At 45.3% G+C, this 26,953-nt stretch overlaps 3 protein-coding genes across 4 annotated transcripts; 1 reads left to right on the forward strand and 2 right to left on the reverse strand.

The window, feature by feature from the left end:
• The first annotated feature begins 4,040 nt into the window (after positions 1-4,040).
• On the forward strand, positions 4,041-10,151 carry nadk2 (NAD kinase 2, mitochondrial). The gene is made up of 12 exons (XM_063890153.1): positions 4,041-4,820; positions 5,790-5,878; positions 5,967-6,055; positions 6,643-6,724; positions 6,852-6,935; positions 7,631-7,770; positions 8,248-8,341; positions 8,520-8,615; positions 9,037-9,092; positions 9,166-9,219; positions 9,318-9,441; positions 9,524-10,151. Exons 1-12 carry the CDS (start codon positions 4,563-4,565, stop codon positions 9,660-9,662), a joined length of 1,305 nt encoding a protein of 434 aa, XP_063746223.1. The 5' UTR covers positions 4,041-4,562; the 3' UTR covers positions 9,663-10,151.
• A 945-nt stretch (positions 10,152-11,096) lies between these two features.
• On the reverse strand, positions 11,097-15,010 carry skp2 (S-phase kinase-associated protein 2, E3 ubiquitin protein ligase). The gene is given in 11 exon segments (XM_063889538.1): positions 11,097-11,740; positions 12,120-12,196; positions 12,198-12,228; positions 12,368-12,419; positions 12,511-12,638; positions 12,727-12,825; positions 12,921-13,055; positions 13,200-13,343; positions 13,506-13,617; positions 13,697-13,950; positions 14,871-15,010. Coding segments are annotated over 11 exon segments (1,254 nt in total). The 5' UTR covers positions 14,885-15,010; the 3' UTR covers positions 11,097-11,532.
• A 427-nt stretch (positions 15,011-15,437) lies between these two features.
• fpgs (folylpolyglutamate synthase) lies at positions 15,438-26,314 on the reverse strand. Of its 2 annotated transcripts, none has more exons than XM_063889537.1 (15): positions 26,140-26,314; positions 23,682-23,810; positions 23,466-23,519; positions 23,109-23,173; positions 21,487-21,601; positions 20,162-20,239; positions 19,924-19,985; positions 18,636-18,738; positions 17,910-17,987; positions 17,683-17,830; positions 17,524-17,607; positions 17,234-17,384; positions 17,078-17,153; positions 16,786-16,852; positions 15,438-16,651 (listed from the first exon to the last, which is right to left on the reverse strand). In XM_063889537.1, the coding sequence occupies exons 1-15, from the start codon at positions 26,296-26,298 to the stop codon at positions 16,275-16,277; spliced, it is 1,746 nt and encodes a 581-aa protein (XP_063745607.1). In that variant the 5' UTR covers positions 26,299-26,314; the 3' UTR covers positions 15,438-16,274. The 2 variants fall into 2 exon arrangements, with proteins under 2 accessions (XP_063745607.1, XP_063745606.1); XM_063889536.1 differs by having other exon boundaries at positions 17,524-17,610.
• Between the last annotated feature and the right edge of the window lie 639 nt (positions 26,315-26,953).

Raw genomic sequence — 26,953 nt, forward strand, 5'->3', positions numbered from 1 at the left:
GGTCCTCCCATAATAACACTGTTAGCCCTGTGACACAGTTTCAGGTAAAGCCCAGAAAACTTTGTTGAGAGTTGTTATAGAAATCACCAGACAGTCATTATGGTGCATATAGAGCACGAGATCTTCCTCAGCTCTCCTCATCCTCACTTTCTCATCTCCTCCTCTGCCAGTTTTGCCTGATTAAGTAGAGTCCGTACCTTATAGAGACACTTGTTTATATCATAAACTAATAGGAAGGTTTAACTGATACACATCAGCTCACCGGGGACGCGTTATAGTTTGAGGTAATCCCGCAGAGTAAATGACGCACCACAATTAGCTGAAGAAGTAGAGCTTGTACTGTAATAAGTGACCTCACTGTATGGAAAATATTCCCTGGTGAAGATGAATATAATTAGTGAAGAATACCCCTCAAATCAGGTCATAACGCCTCTTACAAACACTATTCACTATTCCCTCCTCTGTGTTTCACCAATGAATGAAAATGTATTCAGTAAGTGATTAGAACGTCTCAGAAATGCACTTCTTCACTCGTATATTTTAGACCCCTTTAGTCTGCATATTTAAAGGAGACATATTCTGCATTTTCAGGTGTATATCAGTATGTAGAGTCTCTACTTTAAAGAGTCCTCTCCTGCTGATGTTCAGGTGTATATCAGTATGTAGTGTCTCTACTTTAAAGAGACCTCTCCTGCTGATGTTCAGGTGTATATCAGTATGTAGTGTCTCTACTTTAAAGAGTCCTCTCCTGCTGATGTTCAGGTGTATATCAGTATGTAGTGTCTCTACTTTAAAGAGTCCTCTCCTGCTGATGTTCAGGTGTATATCAGTATGTAGTGTCTGTACTTTAAAGAGTCCTCTCCTGCTGATGTCCAGGTGTATATCAGTATGTAGAGTCCCTACTTTAAAGAGTCCTCTCCTGCTGATGTTCAGGTGTATATCAGTATGTAGAGTCTCTACTTTAAAGAGTCCTTTCCTGCTGATGTTCAGGTGTATATCAGTATGTAGTGTCTCTACTTTAAAGAGTCCTCTCCTGCTGATGTTCAGGTGTATATCAGTATGTAGTGTCTCTACTTTAAAGAGTCCTCTCCTGCTGATGTTCAGGTGTATATCAGTATGTAGAGTCTCTACTTTAAAGAGTCCTCTCCTGCTGATGTTCAGGTGTATATCAGTATGTAGTGTCTCTACTTTAAAGAGTCCTCTCCTGCTGATGTTCAGGTGTATATCAGTATGTAGTGTCTCTACTTTAAAGAGTCCTCTCCTGCTGATGTTCAGGTGTATATCAGTATGTAGAGTCTCTACTTTAAAGAGTCCTCTCCTGCTGATGTTCAGGTGTATATCAGTATGTAGCGTCTCTACTTTAAAGAGTCCTCTCCTGCTGATGTTCAGGTGTATATCAGTATGTAGTGTCTGTACTTTAAAGAGTCCTCTCCTGCTGATGTCCAGGTGTATATCAGTATGTAGTGTCTCTACTTTAAAGAGTCCTCTCCTGCTGATGTTCAGGTGTATATCAGTATGTAGTGTCTCTACTTTAAAGAGTCCTCTCCTGCTGATGTTCAGGTGTATATCAGTATGTAGTGTCTCTACTTTAAAGAGTCCTCTCCTGCTGATGTTCAGGTGTATATCAGTATGTAGTGTCTCTACTTTAAAGAGTCCTCTCCTGCTGATGTTCAGGTGTATATCAGTATGTAGCGTCTCTACTTTAAAGAGTCCTCTCCTGCTGATGTTCAGGTGTATATCAGTATGTAGTGTCTCTACTTTAAAGAGTCCTCTCCTGCTGATGTTCAGGTGTATATCAGTATGTAGTGTCTCTACTTTAAAGAGTCCTCTCCTGCTGATGTTCAGGTGTATATCAGTATGTAGCGTCTCTACTTTAAAGAGTCCTCTCCTGCTGATGTTCAGGTGTATATCAGTATGTAGAGTCTCTACTTTAAAGAGTCCTCTCCTGCTGATGTTCAGGTGTATATCAGTATGTAGTGTCTCTACTTTAAAGAGTCCTCTCCTGCTGATGTTCAGGTGTATATCAGTATGTAGCGTCTCTACTTTAAAGAGTCCTCTCCTGCTGATGTTCAGGTGTATATCAGTATGTAGAGTCTCTACTTTAAAGAGTCCTCTCCTGCTGATGTTCAGGTGTATATCAGTATGTAGAGTCTCTACTTTAAAGAGTCCTCTCCTGCTGATGTTCAGGTGTATATCAGTATGTAGTGTCTCTATTTTAAAGAGTCCTCTCCTGCTGATGTTCAGGTGTATATCAGTGTGTAGAGTCTCTACTTCTCTCATACTGCCTGTGCTGCAGCACCTCTTTTCACCCTCTGTCTGAAACCAGAGCCCAGTCTGCTCTGATTGGTTAGCTGGCGGGCTCTGTTGTGATTGAGCAACCGCTTAGAGATGTCCCGCCCCCTTAGCCTATCACATACAATGTGTGGGAGCGCTAGCCAATAGGAGCACAAGCGTTATATAGTGATGTCACTATGTTACTGGTGTAAACAAAGGAGTTTGTCAGAGTGTGTCCGAGAGAAACACAGAGAGTTTAGCCTTTGCAGAACATTCACATGAATAAAAATCTGTACCTTAGTACAAGTAGTGCTACCAAAATGTCAGAAATATAGACAACAGACACAGTTAGAGGTTTTTTGAACATACTGAGCATTAAGAAGCTTAAAGTCAAAGTGGTAGGATTATTCTAAACAATAAAACAAAGTATATCTTCCAAAGAGAAAATGAAATCACTTAAAACCCACCAATGTCTGCGTGTGTGGCTTGTCTGTATCTGCAGAGGCGCTGTCAGAATTTGCTCTTTTCAAAATTCTTTATTGCCTCTTGTGCCAGACCATAAGTAAGCACCTTATGGAAGCTTTAAAAATGAAAACCACAACACCGCAAACCACAAACCTAGTGAGGTGAAACCAAGCAGAATACAAACGAAAGAATGATGTCACAGTAAGTCCATCCAGGTCTTGAGATGCAGCATCATAAACCCTCCGACCTGTTTGGGTGTGACACCACATTATGTTTTAATTCCACTTCTGGCTGTGTGTGTGTGTACCTGCATATGACTCTTAAAACTGAAACTTGAAACCAGATGCAGGCGGATCAGCAACACAGGCCCGGGGTGGGATGTAAACAACAATCAGAATTGTCATTTTGCCTCAGACTGAAACTGAATTTTGAAAGCTGTGTTTCCAGTTTTTGGGTCAAAAGCATGTGATTTATGTTGCAAGTAGGGAAGTGGAACTAGGGTGAGGTTTTGCAGTCAGATTTGTCAGCCATTATCAACCCTATAAGCTGTGATCATAACACATGTGCTGCTCTGCTTCATGATGCTGTCCTTCATTGTTGTGTTCAGGTACATAGTCATTGACATTTGAGGACACGTCCATCCTCCATCTTCATCTTTAGTCAGTTTATAGAGTAGAACAGGCTTTAGGGCCCCTCTCCTTCGGCTCCTTTCACCTCCACGTTAACATTGGCATTCAGTGGATGACACAAAAATAACATAGTCAGTATTTTAGGGCAAAGCCAATACATCTCTTTGAAGGGAATAACAAAGGAAATGTCAAAGGTCAATTCACCTGAAAGAAATTGAAGGGTCATAGCTTTCATTGAAGTCATGAACATTCTAGGAATTTCTGGAAAAACCATGGTGGGTGTTTTATAGGCTAAAAATGATTGAGATAAAATATATTTAGATATACGTTTTGGCCAACAATCAAAGACATTCATAAGGATTATACGTTTTAAGGGGGGTTAACAACAAAAACAATTGTAAGACTTTATCTAGATGTCTGGGGGACTCGGGGCCTCAATTGTCCTACTTCTAAAATAATTTGGTTTGGGTTTATTTTTCACTGAAATGTAGAGCAAACAACTCTTTCTGCTAGTATTTCTGTTTTGACTTTTCCAGTCGGACGCGTGTCTTTGAACGCAGCATGGATCACGGCCGTGCTGACAGCCAAAACAAAACGTCACCGCCCACCGTCTTTGAGTGACAGGCGCGCAGCCAATAGGAAGTTACGTTGCGTACGTAAACCTAGGGTACTACGTGCCAGGCTACATGGGGCGTGCAGTGCGGCCAGAATTTCTTGTGTTGTCGTTAATTCTTCAGCTCAGGTGTTACTGCTCCAGTTTGAACTCTTCTGGACCCGGGGAGTGAGGCCGAGCTGTGCATGGTTCGTGGGAAGAGTGAAGCCAGTCGGTGCAGTTTGTAGGAATACTTGCTAACTGCTAGCTTAAGCTCAGATCGTAAGGTCTTTTAAACTGACCAAATACGGTTGGCATGGTTACTAACGTCAGTTAACCTGAGAGCTAAATAGTGGTTTTTGCTGTTTCGGTGAATCACTGAGGAAATACTGCACTTGGAAAGGCATATTTTGGGGTCATAAGCGGGTAACTAGAGCTTGATTGACAGAACTGGTGACCTTCCCTGGCAGCTGGGCGTGGTGTGACTTTTTTGGCCTTTCCAAATTCAGTGATTTAACTTAATCTGACCAGAGCACCGACACATCACCCAGTATGTAAAGAGTGCTCAGTAACCTGTGCTATTCGGACATGTGATTGAGTTTATGGGTGTGTGGTCACTTGTAAGAATGCCTCGCCGCTCAGTAGTGAACTTGCTGTGCCTGGGGACTCGAGCTGTCAGCCTGCTGAATGGAAACTCTCTCCAGCCCTGCTTCCACTCTTCCATACAACGCGCCTCCTCGCTGCCGAAAGCTGGATTCAAACCGGAGAAAGTAGCCGTGGTTACAAAGACCACCCGGTATGAGTTTGAGCAGCAGCGGTACCTGTATGCAGGGCTCTCTGAGGAGGACCTCAAACACCTGGTGAGTGATTCACCTTCAGGCAGAGCTGGGGGGAACTCACTCCTTTACTGAAGGTCTTAAGGTCTTGAAATACCGGATAACAAGTAAACGTCCTGAGTCAAATTACAGAAGTGTTTACCTCAAAATGTACTTAAAGAACAACAAGTGTTCATTCTGCTCAATTGCACCTTTCAGAATAATATCTGTAAGGACATGAGTATATTCTCAGATCCTTTACCTAAACTAAAGTCTTAAATCAGAGGTGTCCAAACTGTTTTCCCTGAGGGCCACACACAGAAAAACCTAAGAAGGGCTGGGCCCCTCACTAGAGGTTTATTGCCTCTTAAATTAAGTTAGCAAAGTTAGCAAAACCAATCAAATGTAGGTCAATTATTCATGATACTTGAATATGCTTTCAGCTCTCCATAGGGTTTCATGTATTGTGTTTGCAGCTCATTCCTTCAAACAGAAACCTCAGATTGCTGATAATAAGGGGAAATATGGAGGGTCATGCTATCATGTAATTAGTTATTGGGCTTTTTCTTATAAACTAAGATTTGATTGACTGAATTTATTAGAAAAGTGGGCTTATCAACACGTGAATACTACTGTGTTATATCTGTGTACATATATATTTAAGAAGTACATATAACAATGAATTCGAGGCACAGTTTGGACTCTCCTGTCTTATGCTCTTAAAATACTCGATTACAAGTACTGTATCTTCATATAAGCGTGTCTGTTATGTGTAAAAAGTAACTATGTGTGTATAATACCTGTAGTGGAGTAAAAAGTACGTATTTGCCTGTGTAGTAGAAGTATAATAAAGGAGCAGAAAATATTATTGTGTCAGAATAACACTTAAGGAGCTACTCAAGTGTACTTAGTAACATTCCTCAGCTGCCTGCAGGTGTGCTGTGACCTCCGATGGTAAACAACCTCTGACCTGTTTCTACTATATCACCTGTGTGTGTGTCTGTGTGTGTGTAGCTCGCTCTGAAGGGCTCCAGCTACAGCGGCCTGATGGAGAGACACAAAATACACACCAACAACGTGGAGCACATTGTGAAGAGCCTGCGGTGAGTTCCTCAGATAACACAAAGCAGACGGGAAAGGTGGGTTCTTTAGCAGCTGGGACACTAATCTTTCATCGTGCTGTGTTTGCAGGACAGAAGGCATCGAGGTTCGGATTGTGAAGAGGGGAGAATACGATGAAGAAGTGGTCCGGTGGGCCGACGCCATCATCTCTGCTGGAGGTAGGAGTTAATCGTCATGGAGGTCTTTGTTTGTACCTGAATCACAGATAAAGATCAGACGTGGTACACGACATTCAGTCCAGGAAAGCCAACATATCTACACTAGTTGTTGAACAAATGATTAAATAATCCTCCTTGAACACCAAGCACTGTGCCCAGGCTGCATGTGCTAACTAAAGCAGGACTTCACAGGTGTGATAAGATCCTTAACTTGGGTAAAAGTACTATAACTGCAACCTAAAAATACTCTGTTAGAAGTAAGAGTACTGCTTCGAGAGTTGGTAAAAGTATTTCAGCATGATGTGGAAAATGTACTTTAGGTATTAGGAGTAAGAGAACAAACAATCTAAATATTCAAATGATAAAGTTAGTCGTAATTAAAGCTGTAACGAAGAGGAGTGGAGTAGAACGTGACACTTAAAGAAAACACTCAAGTACCTCAAATGTGTACTTAAGTTCAGTAAATGTACTTAGTTACTCCCCACTACAGCCGCACTTTAACTTACTGTAACCGGGTGAAAAACCCACCGGAACAAAGGCTTCAGAATGCACAAAGCTCGTCCACTGACTGCACTTTGTTTTGTCAGGTGACGGGACAATGCTTCTTGTTGCCAGTAAGGTTTTAAGCAAGGACAAACCAGTTGTTGGAGTAAACACGGACCCTGAACGGTAAACCGCTCTTCAGCACTTTAAAGAACCAGAGCTGATATAATGTGCATCTATGAAGAAGCCTCCTTAGGACGTCTGTCTGTTACATGTCCTGTCATTCCTCCCTCATGTCTGTCTGTCTCCACAGGTCAGAAGGTCATCTGTGCCTGCCTGTGCGCTACACCCATGCCTTCCCAGAGGCCCTGAAGAAGCTCTGTTGTGGTGAGTTCAGGTGCGTATTTATCCACAGATAATCATAGCGCTGTAATGTTGGATCTTTCATGCTGCCCTGTCCTCCTGTGTGTCCTCTGTACCGTATGTGCAGTCGTCTACTAAATATAGAGAGAGCCTCCCAGCTGCTGCCTGTACACAAGTAAACAACTTGGAGCGGTTGTTTTATTATGAGCTTAGAGGTCATGATAGGTTTAACCCTGTGGTGTCTGGACAACAGTCACATGGGTACTAAAACCTCACCAGTGTGTGTACAGACTCTGTGGGATACTTTAAATCTAAATCCGTCCAAATGAAGTGCTTCCAGAGGTCACTGTGCCTGAGATTTACTCCAAACGCTCTGAAATGACATTGTGTTTTACATGAGTTTAGAAGCCTTTATCTGAAACGAGGGGGGAGAGAGACAGAAGGTGTCGTGTTGAACTGCATTGTGGGAAATGTAGGATCCTGTATTTCTGAGTCATAATGGAGACAAAAAAATGGGATATCTGTTGTGACTGAATAATATTTAAAGGTGTGTGTGTGTGTGTGTGTGTGTGTGTGTGTGTGTGTGTGTGTGTGTGTGTGTGTGTGTGTGTGTGTGTGTGTGTGTGTGTGTGTGTGTGTGTGTGTGTGTGTGTGTGTGTGTGTGTGTGTGTGTGTGTGTGTGTGTGTGTGTGTGTGTGTGTGTGTGTGTGTGTGTGTGTGTGTGCACAGGTGGCTGTGGCGTCAGAGGATCCGTCTGCACCTAGAGGGGACCGGAATCAACCCGACCCCCGTGGACCTGCACGAGCAGCAGATGAGCCTGGAGCAGCACAGCCAGGCGCACCGCATCACCACCATGGACAGCAGGCAGAGTAAGACCCCCGACCCCTGACCCCCAGCCCCACCGACGGGGTCAATCACTGATTTGCAGGAGTTGACTTTGAGATGGATTGGTTGATAACGACCTCCCATGAGAAACCAAATGTTGCCGGACAGGGGGAATACTGTTGAGGTTGATTTCCAGTACAGAAAAGCGGAAGTGACCCTCGATCAACGCTGAACCAAAAGGTGTGATTGGGCTCTAGACAGCTGGTTTGTTTTCTCTCTGGGCCGCTGCACTCACTGTTTGATCACAGATGTTTACACTGAGATTTGCCAGCCCATGATCAGCTGATATTCCACCGGCTGACTCTGGTGTACAGTCTGGGAAAGAGCTCTGCTGGGGCCACATGCTGTCGGATAACTCCGGCTGGTTTGATGTTTTTAAGTGCACATGAGACTGAAACAGGAACCACATCAATGTTTCTATCCTCTCACTGTTCCTCTACTAATTCACTGACATTTCTCAGGGACCGGAAATCCATACCAGAGTTTCTCCAAGCCTAACCTGCTGCCGATCAGAAGCCTGAATGAGATCTTCATCGGAGAGTCTCTGTCCTCCAGGTACCTGCCGTCCCGACTGATGCACGTTACTCTGAACCAGTTGGTTGTGACGTGTTGTTTCCCTCCATTAATCCTCGCCGTCACCCTCCCAGTCTGCAGCTCTCACCGGTGCAATCTCTGGCCACCACAGCGTGGAGTTAAACTCGATCAAACCACATGTTAAACTCTTGCTCCATAGGGCCTCCTACTATGAGATCTCTGTGGACGACGGCCCGTGGGAGAAGCAGAAGAGTTCAGGACTCAGCATCTGTACAGGAACAGGATCCAAAGCCTGGTAAGTCCACTGCTCTCAACTTGAATTTTGTATTTCTTTAATGCTGTTTTTATGAATGTCGTTAGTCATTTTGTTTCTCCAGTTCAGCTGTGAACACTAGAGGAGGGATTTAAGACTTCATGTCAACCTTTGGCTCAGTCCAAAGGTGGAACAGCAGCTCCTCTATAGCTCACTGATTAAAATGTACATTACTTGACCTGTCCCAATACGGACAGGGCTCTCTGCATACATCTGAGGGAACTCTTGGGAGGAAAGAAAGACGGCGTATGAACTATAGGAGGATCTCATGTAGGGTGCTGTCTCCTTTCTAAAACAGGCAGCACATTAAACCTTAACGGCCGTGAGAGGAGTCCAAACACAGCAGGAAACTGAGTTCCAGTTGTATGTAATCCTGTATGAATCCTCTTGTCTGCTTCCTCAGGTCATACAACATCAATAAGCTGGCTGAACAGGCGGTGGAGGAGGTGCTAAACATCGGTACGTACGGCTTCTGATTCTCAAATGAAGTGTAAAGGGAACCAGGTTTTTAAAATTCACCTCTTTTTTTCAGGAAAGTCTCAAACAGGTCTGGATATCCCGTTGAATCGGGACTTCATTGAAAAGGGTGAGTAGATAATCCTCCTCTATTTACTTTAGATTGAACATGTTCTGTCACTTAGTTGTGTGTGACGATGGTGTGTGTGTGTGTGTGTGTGTCCTCAGTTACTGATCTGTACAACGAGTCGCTGGTGTTCAGCCCGGACGACAGACGTCTGTTCTACAGCATCAGGGAGCCCATCGTCAACAGGGTGTTCTCCAGCAGCCGGCAGAGGGGCTTCGCCAGCAAGTCAGTGAACGTTCCTCAGTGTTCCCATACCATAATACTCTACTGTCAGACAAGATACCTGACTGTTGTGATGCCTCCGCAGGGTGTCTGTGCGCTCGCGCTGCTGGGACGCCTGCATGGTGGTCGACGGTGGGACCTCGTTCGAGTTCAACGACGGGGCCATCGCCACGATCAGCATGAGCGAGGAGGACCAGCTGAGGACCGTGCTCCTGGAGAACTGAGGAGTCCAGAGCGAGGAGGACCAGCTGAGGACCGTGCTCCTGGAGAACTGAGGAGTCCAGAGCGAGGAGGACCAGCTGAGGACCGTGCTCCTGGAGACCTGAGGAGTCCAGAGCTCCCTCACACTCGCTGTTCAAAGGGAAGTCTCGCTTTTAGCCTCCAAACCTGAGAGACAGGTATCTCTGTTACATCGTTTTATCAAGTGTGCATTTTTACCAATCAATTATTCCCAGATTAGATTTATTTCCCATCCCTCTCTTCCCCAAGATATATGACAACTCTGTATTATGTAGACTATGTGTGGAGCAACGCTCAAAGCATGTAACGGTCGGCAGAGGAAGGGATAAAAGATCAGGTATCATTGATAGCGTTCTGTCAAAGAAAAGCATCGTCTAGATTTGTATTTCAGATTTCATTTGGTGATGAGTAGCTATAGGTTTATGACTTTGAAAGAATAATAAAGTGTTCTATATTATCGTTTTTCCAACAAATCCCAGTTTGTCAGACTCCCACTGTGTCCCCAGCTGTCACTCAACCCTGAGTCTCTTACTGAAGACACCTTAGAAAATCAGCTGATCCTTTTTAACAGAAGTTACTCAAACAAGAAGTGGTGATTAGTTTGGGACTATTTTCAGCGGTGGATTAACCAACACTTGAAGGCAGCAAGACTGTGTGTGTGTGGGAATAACTTCCCAGTGTTGCTTGGATATAAAGGTTTTGCTAAAATATAAAGGGGTCTCTGTGGGAGGGGGGGTGAACTGGCTTTCTGTCAGTAAAGATATTTTTGGAACAAAGCTTATATTTTTTTCTAGATCGTTTGGGCTTTGAGAGGAGAGGAGTTCAGGTACACTTAAGAAGTCACTCCACGATTAAAGGGGGCGTTTTTGCTGCGTGTTTTTAGGTCAAAGTGTGTCTTGTCTCCTCTCACGAGACACAGCTTTGGAGACGCTCGTGAAGCGTGAGCCAGTGCCTGAGGTATCCAGACACTGATGTGAAGAGAGGACTGACTGAACCAATCACAACGTGACAAATATTTAACACACATCCTGTTGATCTCCAGTAAACAACTGTATTGCACCTTGTTACCCCCCCTCCCCTGGGCTCTGCAGCAGGGGGGGCTTTTTGAGGACTAGTTTACAGAGCGGAGGGTAAAGGGTAATATGCAGCGTGCCAAAGACCGGGTCCGTGTGTCAGGATGTGTTTGTGTCGAATAAAGTGGTGTTACAAATAAATGTGTGTGTGTTGATTGAGCCTCATCACTGCCTCTGTGTGGATTTTAATTGACAAGTAATCCTTCAACATCAAATATCCCACAAAAAAAGGATGGAAAATAATAAGTGTAGCAGGAGGATTTGTACATTTCCGTATATATACAGTCCTGTGATGCATCTGTACTATACCATGAGATTTTTACTCAGAGATGGACTCAGACACAGTTTGTGCATTCAGTGGTTTACTTGCAAAGACTCAGGAGAAAAGGGAACAGCTACAAGTTAAAATTCACATCTGACAAAGGATTAGGAGCAGTGACCCTACAGATCCATGTACCGATAAAAACAGCTGGAGAGGAGAAGTGTGTGTTCATCATTTTACATTCTTTGAAACCCCCTCCTCATTATTCCACCAGAGAACCAAAGTCTCAGGTATTTAAAAGACGGTCTTTAAAACCATGTTTCCCTTACAAAACATTCTTAAATAAACATTATTAGAACCTAAAACTGATTCAAAAATCCATCCATTCCAACAAGAACTGGATTCAACGTCAAGCATCTCAGGGCTCAGAGGCGTGACCTTTAACCCACTAAAACATCTGTAGCAGCAAACACTCCGAGACATGGCTCCGGGACACGTAACTCAGAAAACAGAGGGCGGCTACAGTCTGAACCTCAGCCGGCACTTCCTGTTCCACATGAAGCTGCCGGTGAGGCCGGTGGCGGGCGTGGGCCGGGCGATGCCGGAGAACGGTCTGGAGTTGATGCTGATGCGAGGCAGCTCCTTCTTCAGGGAGGACAGGTGGCTGTCGTTCACGATGCCGAACACGTCCAGCAGGCTCAGCAGTGGGAACATGGAGCCCAGGTCCCTGCAGACAGGACAGGGGGGTTAGGCTTTCGGTTGAATTGACAAATTAGCTCAGGATGGTTCCTAACGGAGGGACTGGAAGCATGGATGCATTAAAGGAGCTGGACACAGCGTTGGAGGCGGGGCTTCACTCATTCCTATGAGAGCTGGACACACACCTCTTTGAATGCAAGTCAATAGGAGAAAGTGAGACTGATATCAGTTGTAGTATCGCTGTTTGGCCACTACTCAAATGTCCACTTCCTGGGGGCTTGAGCAACCCTAATCAGAACGAACGGGCCGCCTCCGCTGCCTCAGTTCTTTTACATGCATGCGTGTCTCACAGGGGTAGTGGTTAGGAAAAGGAGATAGGAGCTGATTCGGGGGGAGGGGGGACTCACGTGAGTGCAGCGAGGTGGATGTGGTAGCAGCGGCTCAGGGAGAGGTGCAGCAGACCCTTCAGCTGTCGGAGGACAGGGGAAGCTGTCGGCCATCAGCAGGGTGCTGTCACTGCAACACAGGAACGGCTCGTTACACACAAATAAACAACAACAAACTACTGAGGAGGGCAGCTATTTAAAGGTCTTCAAGCTGATCCAAGGATGAGTCATTATGGTCATTTTTAGGATCACTTGTAAAGAAATCTCACCTTAAATCCAGCGCTTGAATATCTGGACACCTGGCCACCAGCACCTTCACATCTGGAACACACACACACGACACGTCCTGTATTAAAAGCGCAATCCTCTTATGGACAAACCTCATATTCTACAGTAAGCACCGGCTGTTTACCTTCCAGTGTGAGGCTCTCTCTGTACCCGCTGAGGTTCAGGTGAGTGACACCGGCGTTCACGTTATTAACGACACTCTTCACGTGGTTATTGTCGAAGTCACACCACGACATGTTCAGCTGCTCTATCCTGACAGGAGCACACACACAGTGTTAGGACACAACAGGGATGGAGGAAGGACAGTAGTTATTTGCAACGGGATTTCAGGGTTTCTGACCTGGTGCAGGACTTCAGCATGTGAGTGAGGACGGGGGCAGAGAAGCCGGAGCAGCCGCTCAGATTCAGCTGCAGCAGGTTGGGGTTCATCGACAGAGAGCTGAGGCAGGACGACATTTATCATCAGAGTGACTGAGAGAGTGTGTGTGCAGGTACCTGATGATGCAGAAGGGTTCAGTGTGTGTGTGCAGGTACCTGATGATGGCGTCGGACAGCTGCAGCGCCTCCAGGCTCAGGTACTCCACAAGCCGGCAGTGACAGAGGATGCTCTCCAGAGAGGAGGAGGGGATCATGGAGCTGGACAGATCCATCAGGACGATCTGCAGAGGGCTGAGAACAACCGGAGCAGAACCTTTGTTTATTTCCTTCCCTCAGCTCAGAGCTCCAGACAAGGCAGACCCTGTTCTTGGGACTACTTTCAGGAGTGTGTGAAATGAATATCTATTCTGATGTGTGCAGAGCAGCTGAACTCACCCTGAGCCAGTGAAGTGGAACTCCTCCATAAAGGAGCGAGGGCAGCGCAGCATGCGGACTCCAGTCTTCAGCACCTGCTGCAGAGCCGGACCCACGTGGGTCAACCCCTCCAGATCCACGCTATGCCACAGAGACTCGTCGAACCTGAGACACAGAGAAGAGGATTTAAAAATCACTGGAGGCTGACCATCCTGTGTGCCGCCTGGGTTTCAGAGGGGTCTGCTGGGGAACTCTGTTAGAGAATCAGGATCAAGTCGGGCTGCATGTGGCCCCTGAACTAGAAGGAGTTTGACATGAGAGACTCACGCCAAGCGATGCCAGCGCTTGCACACGGTGGACATCCTGAGGAGGTCCTGCAGAGGGATGTAGAAGAGGATCCGGAGGAGCAGCTCGTCGGGCAGGTGGTCCCAGGAAATACCTGAAGGGGGAGAGGAAGAGTTAAGACCACAACCAGAACCCCGCAGCTGCCGGACAGTGCTCAGGAAGAGGGCCCCTACATGACGTGGACTCCTTTTTCCTCCGCGATCTCCGGGCGAGGACAAACTGGTTGCAGGCATTTTCCTTCCCCATGCTGAGGAGCCGCTGGTGCTTGTGGTGGGGGGACCACTGCTGGATAGACTCCGTGGGGGTGCACTCCATGTCCAGACCCTCGCTCAGAAAGCCGTAGGTGGACTTGCGTTTGTTCATCTTGTTGGACTGAGACAACATGGAGCCCTGGAGACTCCCACAAGGCAGATCCTGCAGAGGCATGCTTGGGGGGGGGGGGGGGGGAATCATTTAATAATTGTTCAAAACGAGAACACACAGTTGCTAGGCAGATTAGGATTACTGATGGTAAATATAACCCCTTAAATCAGACTGTAGTTCACCTGCAGTAAATCCAGCAGCTACCCTGCAGTATACAAAGCCATTCAAACTAGCTGCACCTTTACCAGCTCTGAGAACACTTTAATGATCAATCATTATAAAACATATCAGAGATATTATTCTGAAATGGACCAATCAGACAATGACTACTTTTACTGTCGCTACTTTAAGTACATTTAGAGGAGAGTACTTTCTACTTTCACTGGAGGAACATTTAGAATACTTTCACTGTGACAGAGTATTCCTACACTCTGGTACTTCTACTTTACTCAAGTACAAGACCTCAGTACTTCTACTTTACTCAAGTACAAGACCTGAGTACTTCTCCTCCTCCAGTACTCTGTAACCTCCCACCGCAGATACCGAGTCTCTCTCCCCGCCATATTGATGCTACAGACCGCGCCAATTCTAACTTCACCGGAGCAGAAAACGACTTTGTCATTTCTATTTCCAGTGATATCTCCGTGCACAGTCACAGTACTTTTTATTCTCTTATTCCTGATCTGGTTTACTTTCAGATCCAGTAGCAGGAGGGGTACACAGTCTGAACGGAAAGCGCGGTATCGATCAAACTAGCTTCAGTTTGTACCTAAAGCTGCACACAGTCATGGCGGCTCACACACACAATGGAGAGGACTTTACAGACGTGCTGATCATTGAGAGATACATTTAATACAGAAAACAGCTAGCAAACTAACAAAGTGTTGTCCTCTTCTCATGCACGGCACGATGTAAATACTGCTATGGTTTCGATAGTTCCGATATTTTTAATCCCAGACATGCAGACACAGTTAGTAAGCTCACCTGTGTTTTGGCATCTCCTCCGGGTGAAACGTAATTGTGAAAATGTTTACAGAAAATGCAGAGGAGCTTTTAGCCTGCTGCAGCCCTCCAACAGAGACTCTTTAAACTAGCCGCCACTGCAGCAGGCGCCCTGATTGATGACGTCACTGCGCCGTGCGTCATACGTCACACGTTTCGCTGAGTAGGCCATGTGGCGTTCGGGTTTTGCTGGTTTTTTCCGCCTTTTTCTGCATTTTTCCCTCTAAATCCGAGGGGTGTCCAAACTTTTTCAACTGAGGGCCAGAAAGACATACGAAGTACTGTGCCTCTCACAATTTATATGAGAGATCTGGACTTTATAAAGTGTTTAAATGTTTGGCATGTGTCATCTGCAGGGCTGTACTGGTTGAAGTTGGATCCGAGTCACCTTAAGTCATTTAGCAAGAAAATTATCCCCAAATTGCTCCTAATGGCCGACTGAATGTGTGTGAATGAGTCCATTTTGACTTATTATTGACCCCTTTTCTAGAAGACTTGCTTCCCAATACAATTTTAGCATCTGCAAGGAGACCAAGAAAGAGGACACAATTTGCAATGCCATTTTTTTAATTAACTCTCATTTCAGATATGAGCAGATTTAATCCCCACCACTTGCAACAAGCGACACAAAATCTTTATTTATTCTGAAATTAAACGTTGAGGTTACACGGGCCACTGAATGTGCCTGAACGGTTAGCGTCACTGATCCACCAGAACAACATGAAGACCCCGATTACAAATGTATTTCATACAGTTTCAATATCTTCCAGCATTTTACATACAATACTTGTATGTAGAGGCAGATAATGCAAATTAAGGGCCATTTATATATTACTATAATTTCAGTGTACAGGATGTGAGTTAGTTACATGACTTCATCTGAGGACATTAGCACAGTTACACAACAGTAGTACAAAAAGGGAAAGTGAAGGCCATGTGAGAAAAACATTGTCAAATCCCAACAGAATTACAAGCCGTCCAAAATGGCTTTTAGTAGTGACACTCAAGTGTTCCAATTGATAGTCAAATCACAAAGAATCACAACTTCATGAAGCACTTTCTATTGCTGTTTCTGTAATATGTGACGACACTGAGGCACACAGGTCCAGTTGATTCAGCGCCGCTTGTTGTGCTGTACCCTTCAGATCATGTAAACATGTTTGGCTTCATTAAGACTAACGTGAGCTCCACCTGCTCGTCTGTAAGGCTCTGGGTGGAGCTGCCTTGGTCCCACCTCGCAGGCTCCTAGCATCGGCTACTGAAGGACAGCTAACGGTAGCTCGGTGCAGCTCGTCTGAAGATACAGTCCAAAAAGCTACACCCCATTTAGATTTCACCCAGAATGAGAACATCCCATTATTGAATTCACTTATTTCTCATGTCTGTTTATTTGTAGGAAGCTGCCTCCAGGTGTTTGAGTGCCCCCCCCACCAGGTGCAGGCTCCCGGCGATCAGGATGTGGATCTCGGCCGCAGCGCACAGCGGAGCAGCTTTGGCCGTGATGCTGGGCTTCACGGGCAGCACTCTGTTTGCCGGGTCCGCCAGCACCGGGTCCCGGCCCTGAGTGATCCACTGCAGGGCGCTGAGGATGCAGGGGAACACCAGCGTGTCCGCCTTCTTCTCCGTCACCAGGGGATGGCTGCCCTCGATCAGCAGCTGGGCTCCCTTGTTGCCACGCTGGCTGTTGTGGAGATGCCAGCTCCTCTCGTTGTCCAGGCAGCGGGTCAGCATGTTCTCCACCGACACGTTGAAGTTCTGCTGGTCTGAGAGGGAGAGGAGGAACAAGATATTTATTAATATATGTTGTAACACTAAAGCAAAAGACAGCGTCAGACTGTAATACCCCTGATGTGCAATATACCCTACTTCTCTCTCATACAGCTCAAAGATCTCTCACCTGCATTGCATGATGCCAAGGCCTCAGTGATGTTGGGGCAGAACACAGCAAAGTCAAACTGACAGGGCTGAGAAGAGAGAGGACAGTAAAGACATTAAAACCTGCTCTTTATTATCCAAGGGTTGTTATCATGTCCATCAGCTTTGTTTCTACACCAATTAGTCCATTATTCCTCCTCATTTATTCATACATTTGAGTCAAATATTGTCCGAGTGTAATGTTTTCTCTACAAGGACTTTTATAAACATGCTCCAGAACCACATCCTGGTTCCCAGTGTGGCCGTGGACTCACCACCAGCAGCTTCAGCATGGCGGCGGAGTCTCTCTCTCCCGTGGCGTTAAACAGCAGCACTCTGGCCACGGGTCCACTGCAACACAAACAGACTCCAGGTGAGTTGCAGGCACTGGAGCACGAGTGCGTGTGTGCTGTCCTCAGAGTGTCTCTCACCTGGAGTTCCTCTCATGCTGGGAGGCGGTGTCTCTGAACCAGTGCACGCAGGCCTGCATACTACGCATGGTGTGAGCTCCATCCAGGAAGTAGGTCACGGCTCCGTGTCTCAGGGTCTGGTTCCTCCCGGCCCACTCTGTGTCCGCCAGCCCTGAGAACAAACGAGTGGATGATGTGGCCGTTAAATGCTGGATTTGGTTTATGCATTCATCGTTCTTTTTGCAGAAGCCCAGATGTGCATCGTCCAAAAGCACTTGTTGAATTGCCCAGTGTTTGTTCTGCAGGCTCACCTTTCACCATGACAGGGCTGGGCTTGAAGGCGGACCCCTGAAGCACCCCCGTGTTCTCATCACTTGTGGAGGGGAAGCTTGTCTCTGCTGGGCGGGGAGACAGGTTGTGATTAGAACACACATTATAGCAGCTGGTTCAGATGCTGGTAGAGCGCCCACCTGGAAGACATCTTTTCTGCAGCCACGTGTGACTGAGCTGCAGGGCCAGGGAGGCGTTGGAGCGCTGGTGCTGCCCCGCCAGGCCCAGACGCAGAGCTCCACAGTCTGTCTGGTATTCCTCCAGCTCTGGACACACGCGCAGAGGACTCTACAACCACAGGAGGTCAGACGTGTTACAGACAGGCAGCTGCAGGACAGACCTAAGCAGCAGAGATCTGAGCACTTACTCTCATCTCTTGGGCTCTGCTCCGGAGCATCACCATCGCATCCTCTGGCTGTTTGACGGTGAAGGCAGGAACCCCTGGCTGCAAATAGACACCTGATGAACAGCCAGCAGGGGGCAGCAGAGCAGTGCAAACACACAGCACAACAAAGAGTGTCTATACTCCAGGGATTATCTTCTAAAAGGTTGGATGTTTTGGATCCTGGATATATGAGGTCCAAGGTGTGATGTCTGGTCTACTGCCGTCTCAATCACTTAGTTACTCAACAAAGTAACACAACAACAGAAGGTGAGTTAAGGCTGCAGCAGACCAGCAGCCTTCTGTAATATGAAGTGGCTTTGATGCGAGCAGAAACAGATTTAGGGGCTTCAGTTCCCAGTAGGAAAGGACCGGAGCACATCAAGATAAAGCTGTAAATATAGGAAGCTGATATTTAAGAGAGGATATTGACAGCAGTACCTTGCTTTGCTTCCATGCAACCTTAGGTAATCCCACTTCAAAACATCCAAACTATATCTCAAAGTTGATCCTTTGTCTTTAAAACAGTAGGTTGACTAAATAGAAAAGGAAATGCTTAACACTGGGTTTATTTAGCCATTGCTTTCTATTATCTTTCTTGTTCACACCACCAAACCGGAGATGATAAGCAATGGAAAAACAAACATTTTGTTTAACGTTTAATTTGAGCAGCAGGACCACGATCACAATGAGGCATCACAGCCGACTCACCTTGAAGATGCCTCCCTTCTGCCAGGCGATCTTCTCGATGGTGTCTCCGAGAATCTGAGTGTGGTCGATGCCCAGAGAAGATACGCCACACACCCACGGCCGCCTGTACACACGCAAAGGAGGAGGGGCTTTACAGTTTGTACGGATAGGACACCCTCTGTCCTTGAATCCTCACATCGGACAAGGAAAAGCTCCCAAAGAAATGTTAGAAACATCGGAGAGCATCAGAGGAGGATCCCTCTCCCAGGACAGATAATAGATGTGGTGTTTAAATTCCAAATGCTGGAACATGCATGTGTGTATATGAGAAGAAGATGAAGCTGGATCCAGGTGGATGTCAACAATCCTCTGGGTGTCATCAGAGAAGAGGTAAACTAATCTTTATTACAGTAAATCAGGTCATAAACCATCTTGCTAAGCTCCAGTATTCTTCAAGGTGGTTTTAAATAGTATCTGGCCTCAGTTTTATTCCATTAATGGCGTTTGAGAATGGAAAAAGTGGGTGTTTTGTTGCCCCAGGAAGTCCCCAAACGATATACATATAGCCTTTTGTTAAGTGTGTCTAAAAATACAGTGAGATTGATGATGTGCCAGAGGCTGCAACAGAGATGTGGACACAAGCAAAGGATGCCAGTCTCTACACCTCCTTTTAATCTCCATGTAGTAACCATGCATTGTTTTTATCACATGTTAGCAAAGGTCTTAATTAACACATCAAAACTAAACCGTGACGTCATCGTTCTGGGGAAGCTGCAGGGATTCATGGCTCAGAAGCACTTCAGTAAACACCTGAGTCCATCTAAACTAAATCAGGAATGATCCAAACTATCCTGGAAGTTCAATTAATGTGCAGGTGCACGTCCTGCTGCACCAAATACTCCCTTCAGCAGCACATGGATTAACCACAGCTGAGTGTACTTCCACTTTAACAGCCCCCTGTCTCTTACCCTAACTGGGGGGACACAGAGGGAAACCTGTAGCTCTCATCTGGCTCCCAGTAACCCCGTCTTCCACAGTACTGCTTCTGTACTCACACTCTTATCTGTGCTCTCTGATAACCTTTGATTATGTGGATCAATGAGCTTTTATTGGGTCCAGTCCGTCATATATTACAGTGTGTGTGTGTGTGTGTGTGTGTGTGTGTGTGTGTGTGTGTGTGTGTGTGTGTGTGTGTGTGTGTGTGTGTGTGTGTTGTGTGTCAAGAGACAAAGCTACATCCTGTAATACATTACATAGTAATGCTCCTTCACACCTGGATCAAACAAACCTCTATCCTCTCGGGTCTTACCTTATAATGTTGGTGCAGTCAAACGCTCCTCCAATCCCAACTTCAATTACAGCTAAATCCACCTGAACAGAAACACAGTGGATTAGATTTGAGAAGTCCTTTAAATAGCACCACTGTTTGCCTCTCCAAACACACAGACCCAGAGTGAGACAGGAAGCTCTGTTGCACATCATTGCAAAAATACAGCCAAAAATTCATCTGGAAACACTCCTCCTGTGATCCTCGTTTAGTGGCGTACCTTCTCCTGCAGAAACACATGGAAGGCCAAGATGGTGAGGAAGCGGAAGTAGGCCGGCATCATCCCTCCGTGAGCATCCTGAGGAGGAATGACAATTACCTTGTAAATTAAAGAAGTGTTTTCCTCTTTAGAAGCCGTGTGTTATCAGAAGGAAGGTGCTTCATCACGGGGTTCAGTAACAGTTGATTAACTTGATGATTATTGTTTATAAAAACAAAAGGTAAAGGTGAAAATGTTTATGATAGATAACCTCAAATAGGTCTTTATATACAAGGGATTTGCTTTGGTGTTCACTGTAGGTTGTATCTCAAGATAAAATAGACTCAGTGTCTCTCTGCTCTCCCCTCAGCCCTGACAGTGACAGGCTGGCACCGGTGTGCAGGAGGGTGACATTAGAGAGGAGCAGCAGCTGCAGGAGTAACCCAGCAGGGGGGGGGGGGGAGAGAAAGTGAGAGCAAGAGAGAGTGATTGTTGTCGTGCACAAAATAGAAGTAGAGTGGTAGGAAACGTTTAAACATTACAGAGCATGAAAGCCTCAAAGCAGTCGAGCATCTGCTGCACAGAGCGCTCTGAACTCGTATGTTGGGAGGAGTAGTCCAGTTTGTCTGGCTGTGGTATGGCACTACGATGTGGCAGCTCTATTTCAGATGTAAAACTAATAATAAAATCAAGAGTGAAAGAAGCCACAGATATTCTCTGTCGCTCAGCCATACCGTCCACTCACAACTCGGAACCACAGCATGACTTAACAAAGAGAATAAGTCCCGTTACAGTCCCTATAAACCTTTCATTATGGAGCACACGACTCCTCCTAGAACACATGTAGGCCTGAGGAGTCAATCAAGTCTTGATGAAAGGAATCTACAGAGACGTCCTGGATTTTGAGCTGAAAGACGCTAAGCTAAGTCAGTTTGGTGGTCTGGGTTTCTGCAGAGAACCGCTAACCCTAATATCTTCACACACTTCAACACACGCTCGGTCAGTCTGAGGGTTGGAGAGATAATCAAAACCTGTGTGATGGAGTGAGTTATCTCCCTGTGGCATCACTTATCCACAGCAAAGACAGACCTGATTGGTCCATAACATTTAAGGAATGAAGCTGCACATGATGGTCACCAGGGCTCTGATTTAACTCCCTGTGACAAAGATTACACAGACTGAGGCTCTATTCAGTCTGGGAATTCAAACAGGAAGCACATGCAGCACACTTTGAACAGTCAATTGATTTAATGAGTGAATCGAATCATGGCTAATCTGGCAACTGTCCCCCGTCGAATCCAGACACTTCCCCCTTAGAGGCTCACATCTCTGCCTTACGACCTTACCTTAGTTTCATCCAGCCGTCCGTACACCTGCCAGAAGTATTTAGTGAAGAGCTCTTTCCCGATGGGCTGTCCGTTGATGCGAATCCTCTCCCTGACTTGAACCAAATGTGGGGAACTAGAAGAGAAAGGAGACTCAGAGGATATCAGCCAATTCATGATTATTATACATGCCTGACATCAGATCTATTACATCGCTGTTACATCTTCAAATTAATGTGGCCATATGGTATTCTGAAGACCAAAGCCAGTGTCATTTTGAGCCCAAGTGAGATTTAGAAGTTGCTTTATCTTAATATCCCTTCCTTTGTATATGTTTTAGCTAAATGTGCAAACTGGGAAGCATTAGTTGGTAGTTTAACAGCAAAAGGAACACAATGTTTATACTCTCTGCTGGGCATCGAGTTGACTTTCCATTACAAACCACTGTGTGAAATGGGATAACCTTACAGGGGAACAATGGAATATAAAAAAACAACTGTATCAAAACTTATGTGGGTTCAAATCTGAAGGGTTAGTCTGATGCCACGTGACAGAAACCCAAGATATGTTGCTCAACAGGTCTGAAGCTGATGTGCTTTTCTTCTCCTCTGCTTTTAATTACAGTTCCAACAATATGTCAAATAAACTACACCCTGAGCTGAGGGATGATCAGCCCGGATAAGAGAGCGTGTAAAAGATCTAGGTTCCACTTTACAATAGGACTACCCTTATAAAGGATTCATAAAGGGGTTATAATTAGGTTGTAAACCCTTTATTAACCATTAAGAACCATTTATAAACCAGTTCTAACATCGTTTCCATGCATCAACACAGGCTCACTATTTGGCATGATTACTAAGCCTTATATTGGCTACCTAGCTTCCTTCCTCTTCTTCATCAGCCAGCATCCTGGGTATCTGTTGTTGACTGAGTTGATTCTCCCTCCATCCATCTTGATGTTCCTTAGTATCTGTAAGCTAAGTAGCCAATATAAGGCTTAGCAGTACAGATACATGTGGGCTCACTATTTTGCAAGCAACCGGTCTCAGTGGCTCTCGTCTTATAAAAGCTCATTAATGATTAATAAAGAGTTCACAACCTAATTAATAAATGAATTACAAACTAAACCCTTTATAAGGGTAGTCTTGTCTTTTTTCTTGATCTTTAACTACAGATGATGCCACGCTACGAAAGCCAATCATTCTCTGCAGCACTGGTGTCATCCTGCGTGACGCCACAGTCACTGGTTCTGCTGGATTCAGAGGGAAGACTATTGATTTACAGCCCAAACAGAGTCCAGATTCACACCACTGGACCACAGCGCGAGTCCTGATTGGGTCGATCGCTTTATAAACCGAGGAACCTTTGATTAATGTCACGGGAAGAGGGGGATTCAGAGGTCACATGACTTCTGTGGGGTCTCGGCCAAGATTAACGAGCTATAAAAAGATCGTATCACAGCTTCTGTATCAGCTGCTGCAGTGTGAGATTCCTGAATACCTGGAGTCCCGTGCCGCCTGCACTTCATTCATTCTGATTTTCTGACATTACGTTACCCACGGCATGCACGCACAGAGCATAGCCGATGACTTTAAGTTAAGCTAATATCTAACAGTGTCATGTTCGTTCAGAGTCGTTTTTACCTGTAGAATCCGGTGCGGAAGCCATAACTCCTTAAAATCTGCTCAGTGAACGCACATGTTGACCCCTGTAATGTAAGCACAGGGAAGGGCCGACCAGAGCGAGTGAGCTTTCAGAGGAACAGCCTATGATCGAAATGTAAACAAACCGGTTAGCTAGTTCATTATCCAGTATATGTATGACTCATCCCTTCAGATCTTTGTGTTTGTACAGTCAAAGATTTACTTCCTAGGCATTTGAATAACACACACACACACACACACACACACACACACACACACACACACACACACACACACACACACACACACACACACACACACACACACACACACAGAGCAGTGAGTGTGTTAGCTCACCTTGCCCTTTGTTCCCGTCACATGAATGATATTGAGATGATCGAGTTCCTCCACCTTTGATACACAAACACACACACAGATAAGACAAAGGGAAATAAATTCTCCATGCAACAACAATAGGATGAGCCCTGCAGTGTGGGTGTGGGTGTGGGTGTGGGTGTGGTTGTGGTTGTGGTTGTGTGGTTGTGTGGGTGTGTGGGTGTGTGTGTGACTCACTGTGAGCCCGGCCCGCTCCAGGTAGCCCCTCATGGCCTGCAGCTGCAGCTGAGGGAGGCTGCGCTCGCGGCGGACCTGCTCCAGAGCGCTGGCATTGGTCTGCAGTGTGTTCAGCATGCAAATGGCATCCTGCAACAGAGAGAGGGAGAGGGATAGAGAGAGAGAGAGAGAGAGAGAGAGAGAGAGAGAGAGAGAGAGAGAGAGAGAGAGAGAGAGAGAGAGAGAGAGTGTTTAGAAACAAACTAGCCTTATCAACACAGCTCAAGAACTCACAGTTTTTGACTTGTTGCTACGATATGATAATAACTTCTTGCCAGAGCAAGTCTGGAATGTTTCTTGCATCACAGCAGCTACAATTGCAAAATCAAACCAGGACAGATATAAAGATAATCACTGAAGAAAAAGCATGCTCAAAGACCCTTTAGCGTGCATTAGATCTGGGATTTAGCTCTGTATTTAAAGTGAGGAGAGACTGGTGCATCGAGGAGGGCTTCAGTCTAACTTTATTCAATTGTGGGACCCTCGATCTCTGCTTTGACAGTCCATATTCTCTGTTCAGGACATGGTTGGGGTCAGAGAGGATGTTATATGTTGCCTCTTGCAGGGTTGACCTCCAATCTTTAAGTAGATTCTCCACCGGAGGAGCAGTTTGAATTTAAGGTGGTGGACAGACACCTCTACCATGTAGGGCACAGATGTAAAGAATGTATTTTTTGCAGACGTAAGGAGAGCATATGGTCCATCATTATGCTACGTTTAAATGAACCATTGAATTAACCGTACAGGGACCCTGCTCATTCTACCCGCTCACGTTCAGGGACATGTTTAGGAGTCAGGGTCTCATGACTGACTGTTTGATCTTGAGGCCTTTCATCAGCGGAGATGACCCCGCTGGAGGGTCCGCTAACAACAGATCGAACTCACAAGGTTAACCTTTTCTAAAAGCTGGACCCAGAAGTGTTCAGTGATGAAAGACTTGTACCATTCAGTCCATCAACAGAAAATTAATCATTTCTAGCGTTCACTATTTCACAACCGCTCTGCATGAAGGAGTTTAGGGATGAAGCGCAAGGAAGCACATCTCATATATCCTGCTGACCAGCTGTATTAGGAAACCATTGAGCCTTTTTCTAATAATGAACATTTTATATACTGTTTAACCGAAGAGTTTGAGGGCTTGGACCAGACAGGGAAGAAGTAACATTGGCTGGTTTACAATAATAACAATACACAATAACAACAATGAAATTCAAGCAGGATGTGGAGCTGTGAAGAGACAGATTCATGCAGCCTTAATAAAAACAGAGCTGGAATTTTAACTAGGATGTACACTTATAATCATGTACAAAATACACACATATATGTTAACAATACCAACATAAAACACTGAAGTAACTAAGTACCTTTACTCAAGTACTGTACTTTAGTATAGTTTTGAGGTACTTGTACTTTTACTCCACTACACTTATTTAATCCCTCTAGTTGCTAGGCAGATTAGGATGAATGATGGTAAATATAATCAGCCCTTAAATCAGACTGTAGTTCACCTGCAGTAAATCCAGCAGCTACCCTGCAGTATACAAAGCCATTCAAACTAGCTGCACCTTTACCAGCTCTGAGAACACTTTAATGATCAATCATTATAAAACATATCAGAGATATTATTCTGAAATGGACCAATCAGACAATGACTACTTTTACTGTCGCTACTTTAAGTACATTTAGAGGAGAGTACTTTCTACTTTCACTGGAGGAACATTTAGAATACTTTACTGTGACAGAGTATTCCTACACTCTGGTACTTCTACTTTACTCAAGTACAAGACCTGAGTACTTCTACTTTACTCAAGTACAAGACCTGAGTACTTCTACTTTACTCAAGTACAAGATCTGAGTACTTCTACTTTACTCAAGTACAAGATCTGAGTACTTCTACTTTACTCAAGTACAAGACCTGAGTACTTCTACTTTACTCAACTACAAGGTCTGAGTACTTCTACTTTACTCAAGTACAAGACCTGAGTACTACTACTTTACTCAAGTACAAGATCTGAGTACTTCTACTTTAACTCAAGTACAAGGTCTGAGTACTTCTACTTTAACTCAAGTACAAGGTCTGAGTACTCTCTGATGTTGACTCTTGAACACTGTGTTTTCAGAGGGTTACAACACGTGTTGTTATCTCTGGGAGGACGTTGCCTCAGCCTGAGAGCCAGTACAGGTTGTACAGTAACTGAACCGTTAGTGTCCACAGCTGTCACTGACTCCACAGCTCCTCTGTCAGCTCATGCTCACCTGGCTCTACAACGCCAGCTAACTGTAATGAACTCCCACTTGTTCTTGTCAGCCATGTTTGTATCCATCCCTCAACTGTCACAGTCTGTCAGAGTTGGTTTTAAACTTGTCAACTAGCGTCTGTGGCTAGCTAGCATGCAAGGTGGAAGAGAGCGTAACACACCTGGTACTCCATGCCGGGGATCTGAGGAGCCGTCTTGGTGCTGTAGTCCTTGTACCTGACTGAGACGCCCGCAGAAAAACTGCAAACCCAGTCCCTCTTTCCGAGCCGCGCGGCAAACACCGAGCCCCGCCGCCACGCGCTCCACATGCACACCATCATCCGGCGAGCTGTCACAGGAAGCCCCGACCAAATAAGGGAGGTTCCTTTCACAGGACCAGTGACGATACACAAAGACACGCCCCCACTACTCTTCTTCTTTTCAGTGGCGGTTGGCATCCAGACGTTGCATTACCGCCCACTACTGGATAAATAATAAACTACCTTTTCCAAAAACACTTATTAACAGACTAAAAAGGTCAATTAATTCAACTTAATTAAGCTAAACATTCTTTCTTAAGTAAAAGTAGAAGTACTCAGGTCTTGTACTTGAGTAAAGTAGAAGTACTCAGGTCTTGTACTTGAGTAAAGTAGAAGTACTCAGGTCTTGTACTTGAGTAAAGTAGAAGTACTCAGATCTTGTACTTGAGTAAAGTAGAAGTACCAGAGTGTAGGAATACTCTGTCACAGTAAAAGTATTCTAAATGTTCCTCCAGTGAAAGTAGAAAGTACTCTCCTCTAAATGTACTTAAAGTAGCGACAGTAAAAGTAGTCATTGTCTGATTGGTCCATTTCAGAATAATATCTCTGATATGTTTTATAATGATTGATCATTAAAGTGTTCTCAGAGCTGGTAAAGGTGCAGCTAGTTTGAATGGCTTTGTATACTGCAGGGTAGCTGCTGGATTTACTGCAGGTGAACTAAAGTCTGATTTAA

Source organism: Eleginops maclovinus, chromosome 8 (genome assembly GCF_036324505.1).
Source record: "Eleginops maclovinus isolate JMC-PN-2008 ecotype Puerto Natales chromosome 8, JC_Emac_rtc_rv5, whole genome shotgun sequence".
Taxonomy (NCBI): domain Eukaryota; kingdom Metazoa; phylum Chordata; class Actinopteri; order Perciformes; family Eleginopidae; genus Eleginops; species Eleginops maclovinus.

What these genes read in the sequence shown, in the direction of transcription:
- nadk2 (XM_063890153.1), top strand. Translation starts at nt 4,563, where the DNA reads ATGGGTGTGTGGTCACTTGTAAGAATGCCTCGCCGCTCAGTAGTGAAC. An exon ending in GTAAACACGGACCCTGAACG is followed by an intron (nt 6,725 to 6,851) that starts GTAAACCGCTCT and finishes CTGTCTCCACAG; the next exon opens with GTCAGAAGGTCATCTGTGCC. An exon ending in CTCTGTTGTGGTGAGTTCAG is followed by an intron (nt 6,936 to 7,630) that starts GTGCGTATTTAT and finishes GTGTGTGCACAG; the next exon opens with GTGGCTGTGGCGTCAGAGGA.
- fpgs (XM_063889536.1), bottom strand. Translation starts at nt 26,298, where the DNA reads ATGATGGTGTGCATGTGGAGCGCGTGGCGGCGGGGCTCGGTGTTTGCC. An exon ending in TGGAGCGGGCCGGGCTCACA is followed by an intron (nt 23,520 to 23,681) that starts GTGAGTCACACA and finishes TGTGTATCAAAG; the next exon opens with GTGGAGGAACTCGATCATCT. An exon ending in CAGCATGAGAGGAACTCCAG is followed by an intron (nt 17,154 to 17,233) that starts GTGAGAGACACT and finishes TTTGTGTTGCAG; the next exon opens with TGGACCCGTGGCCAGAGTGC.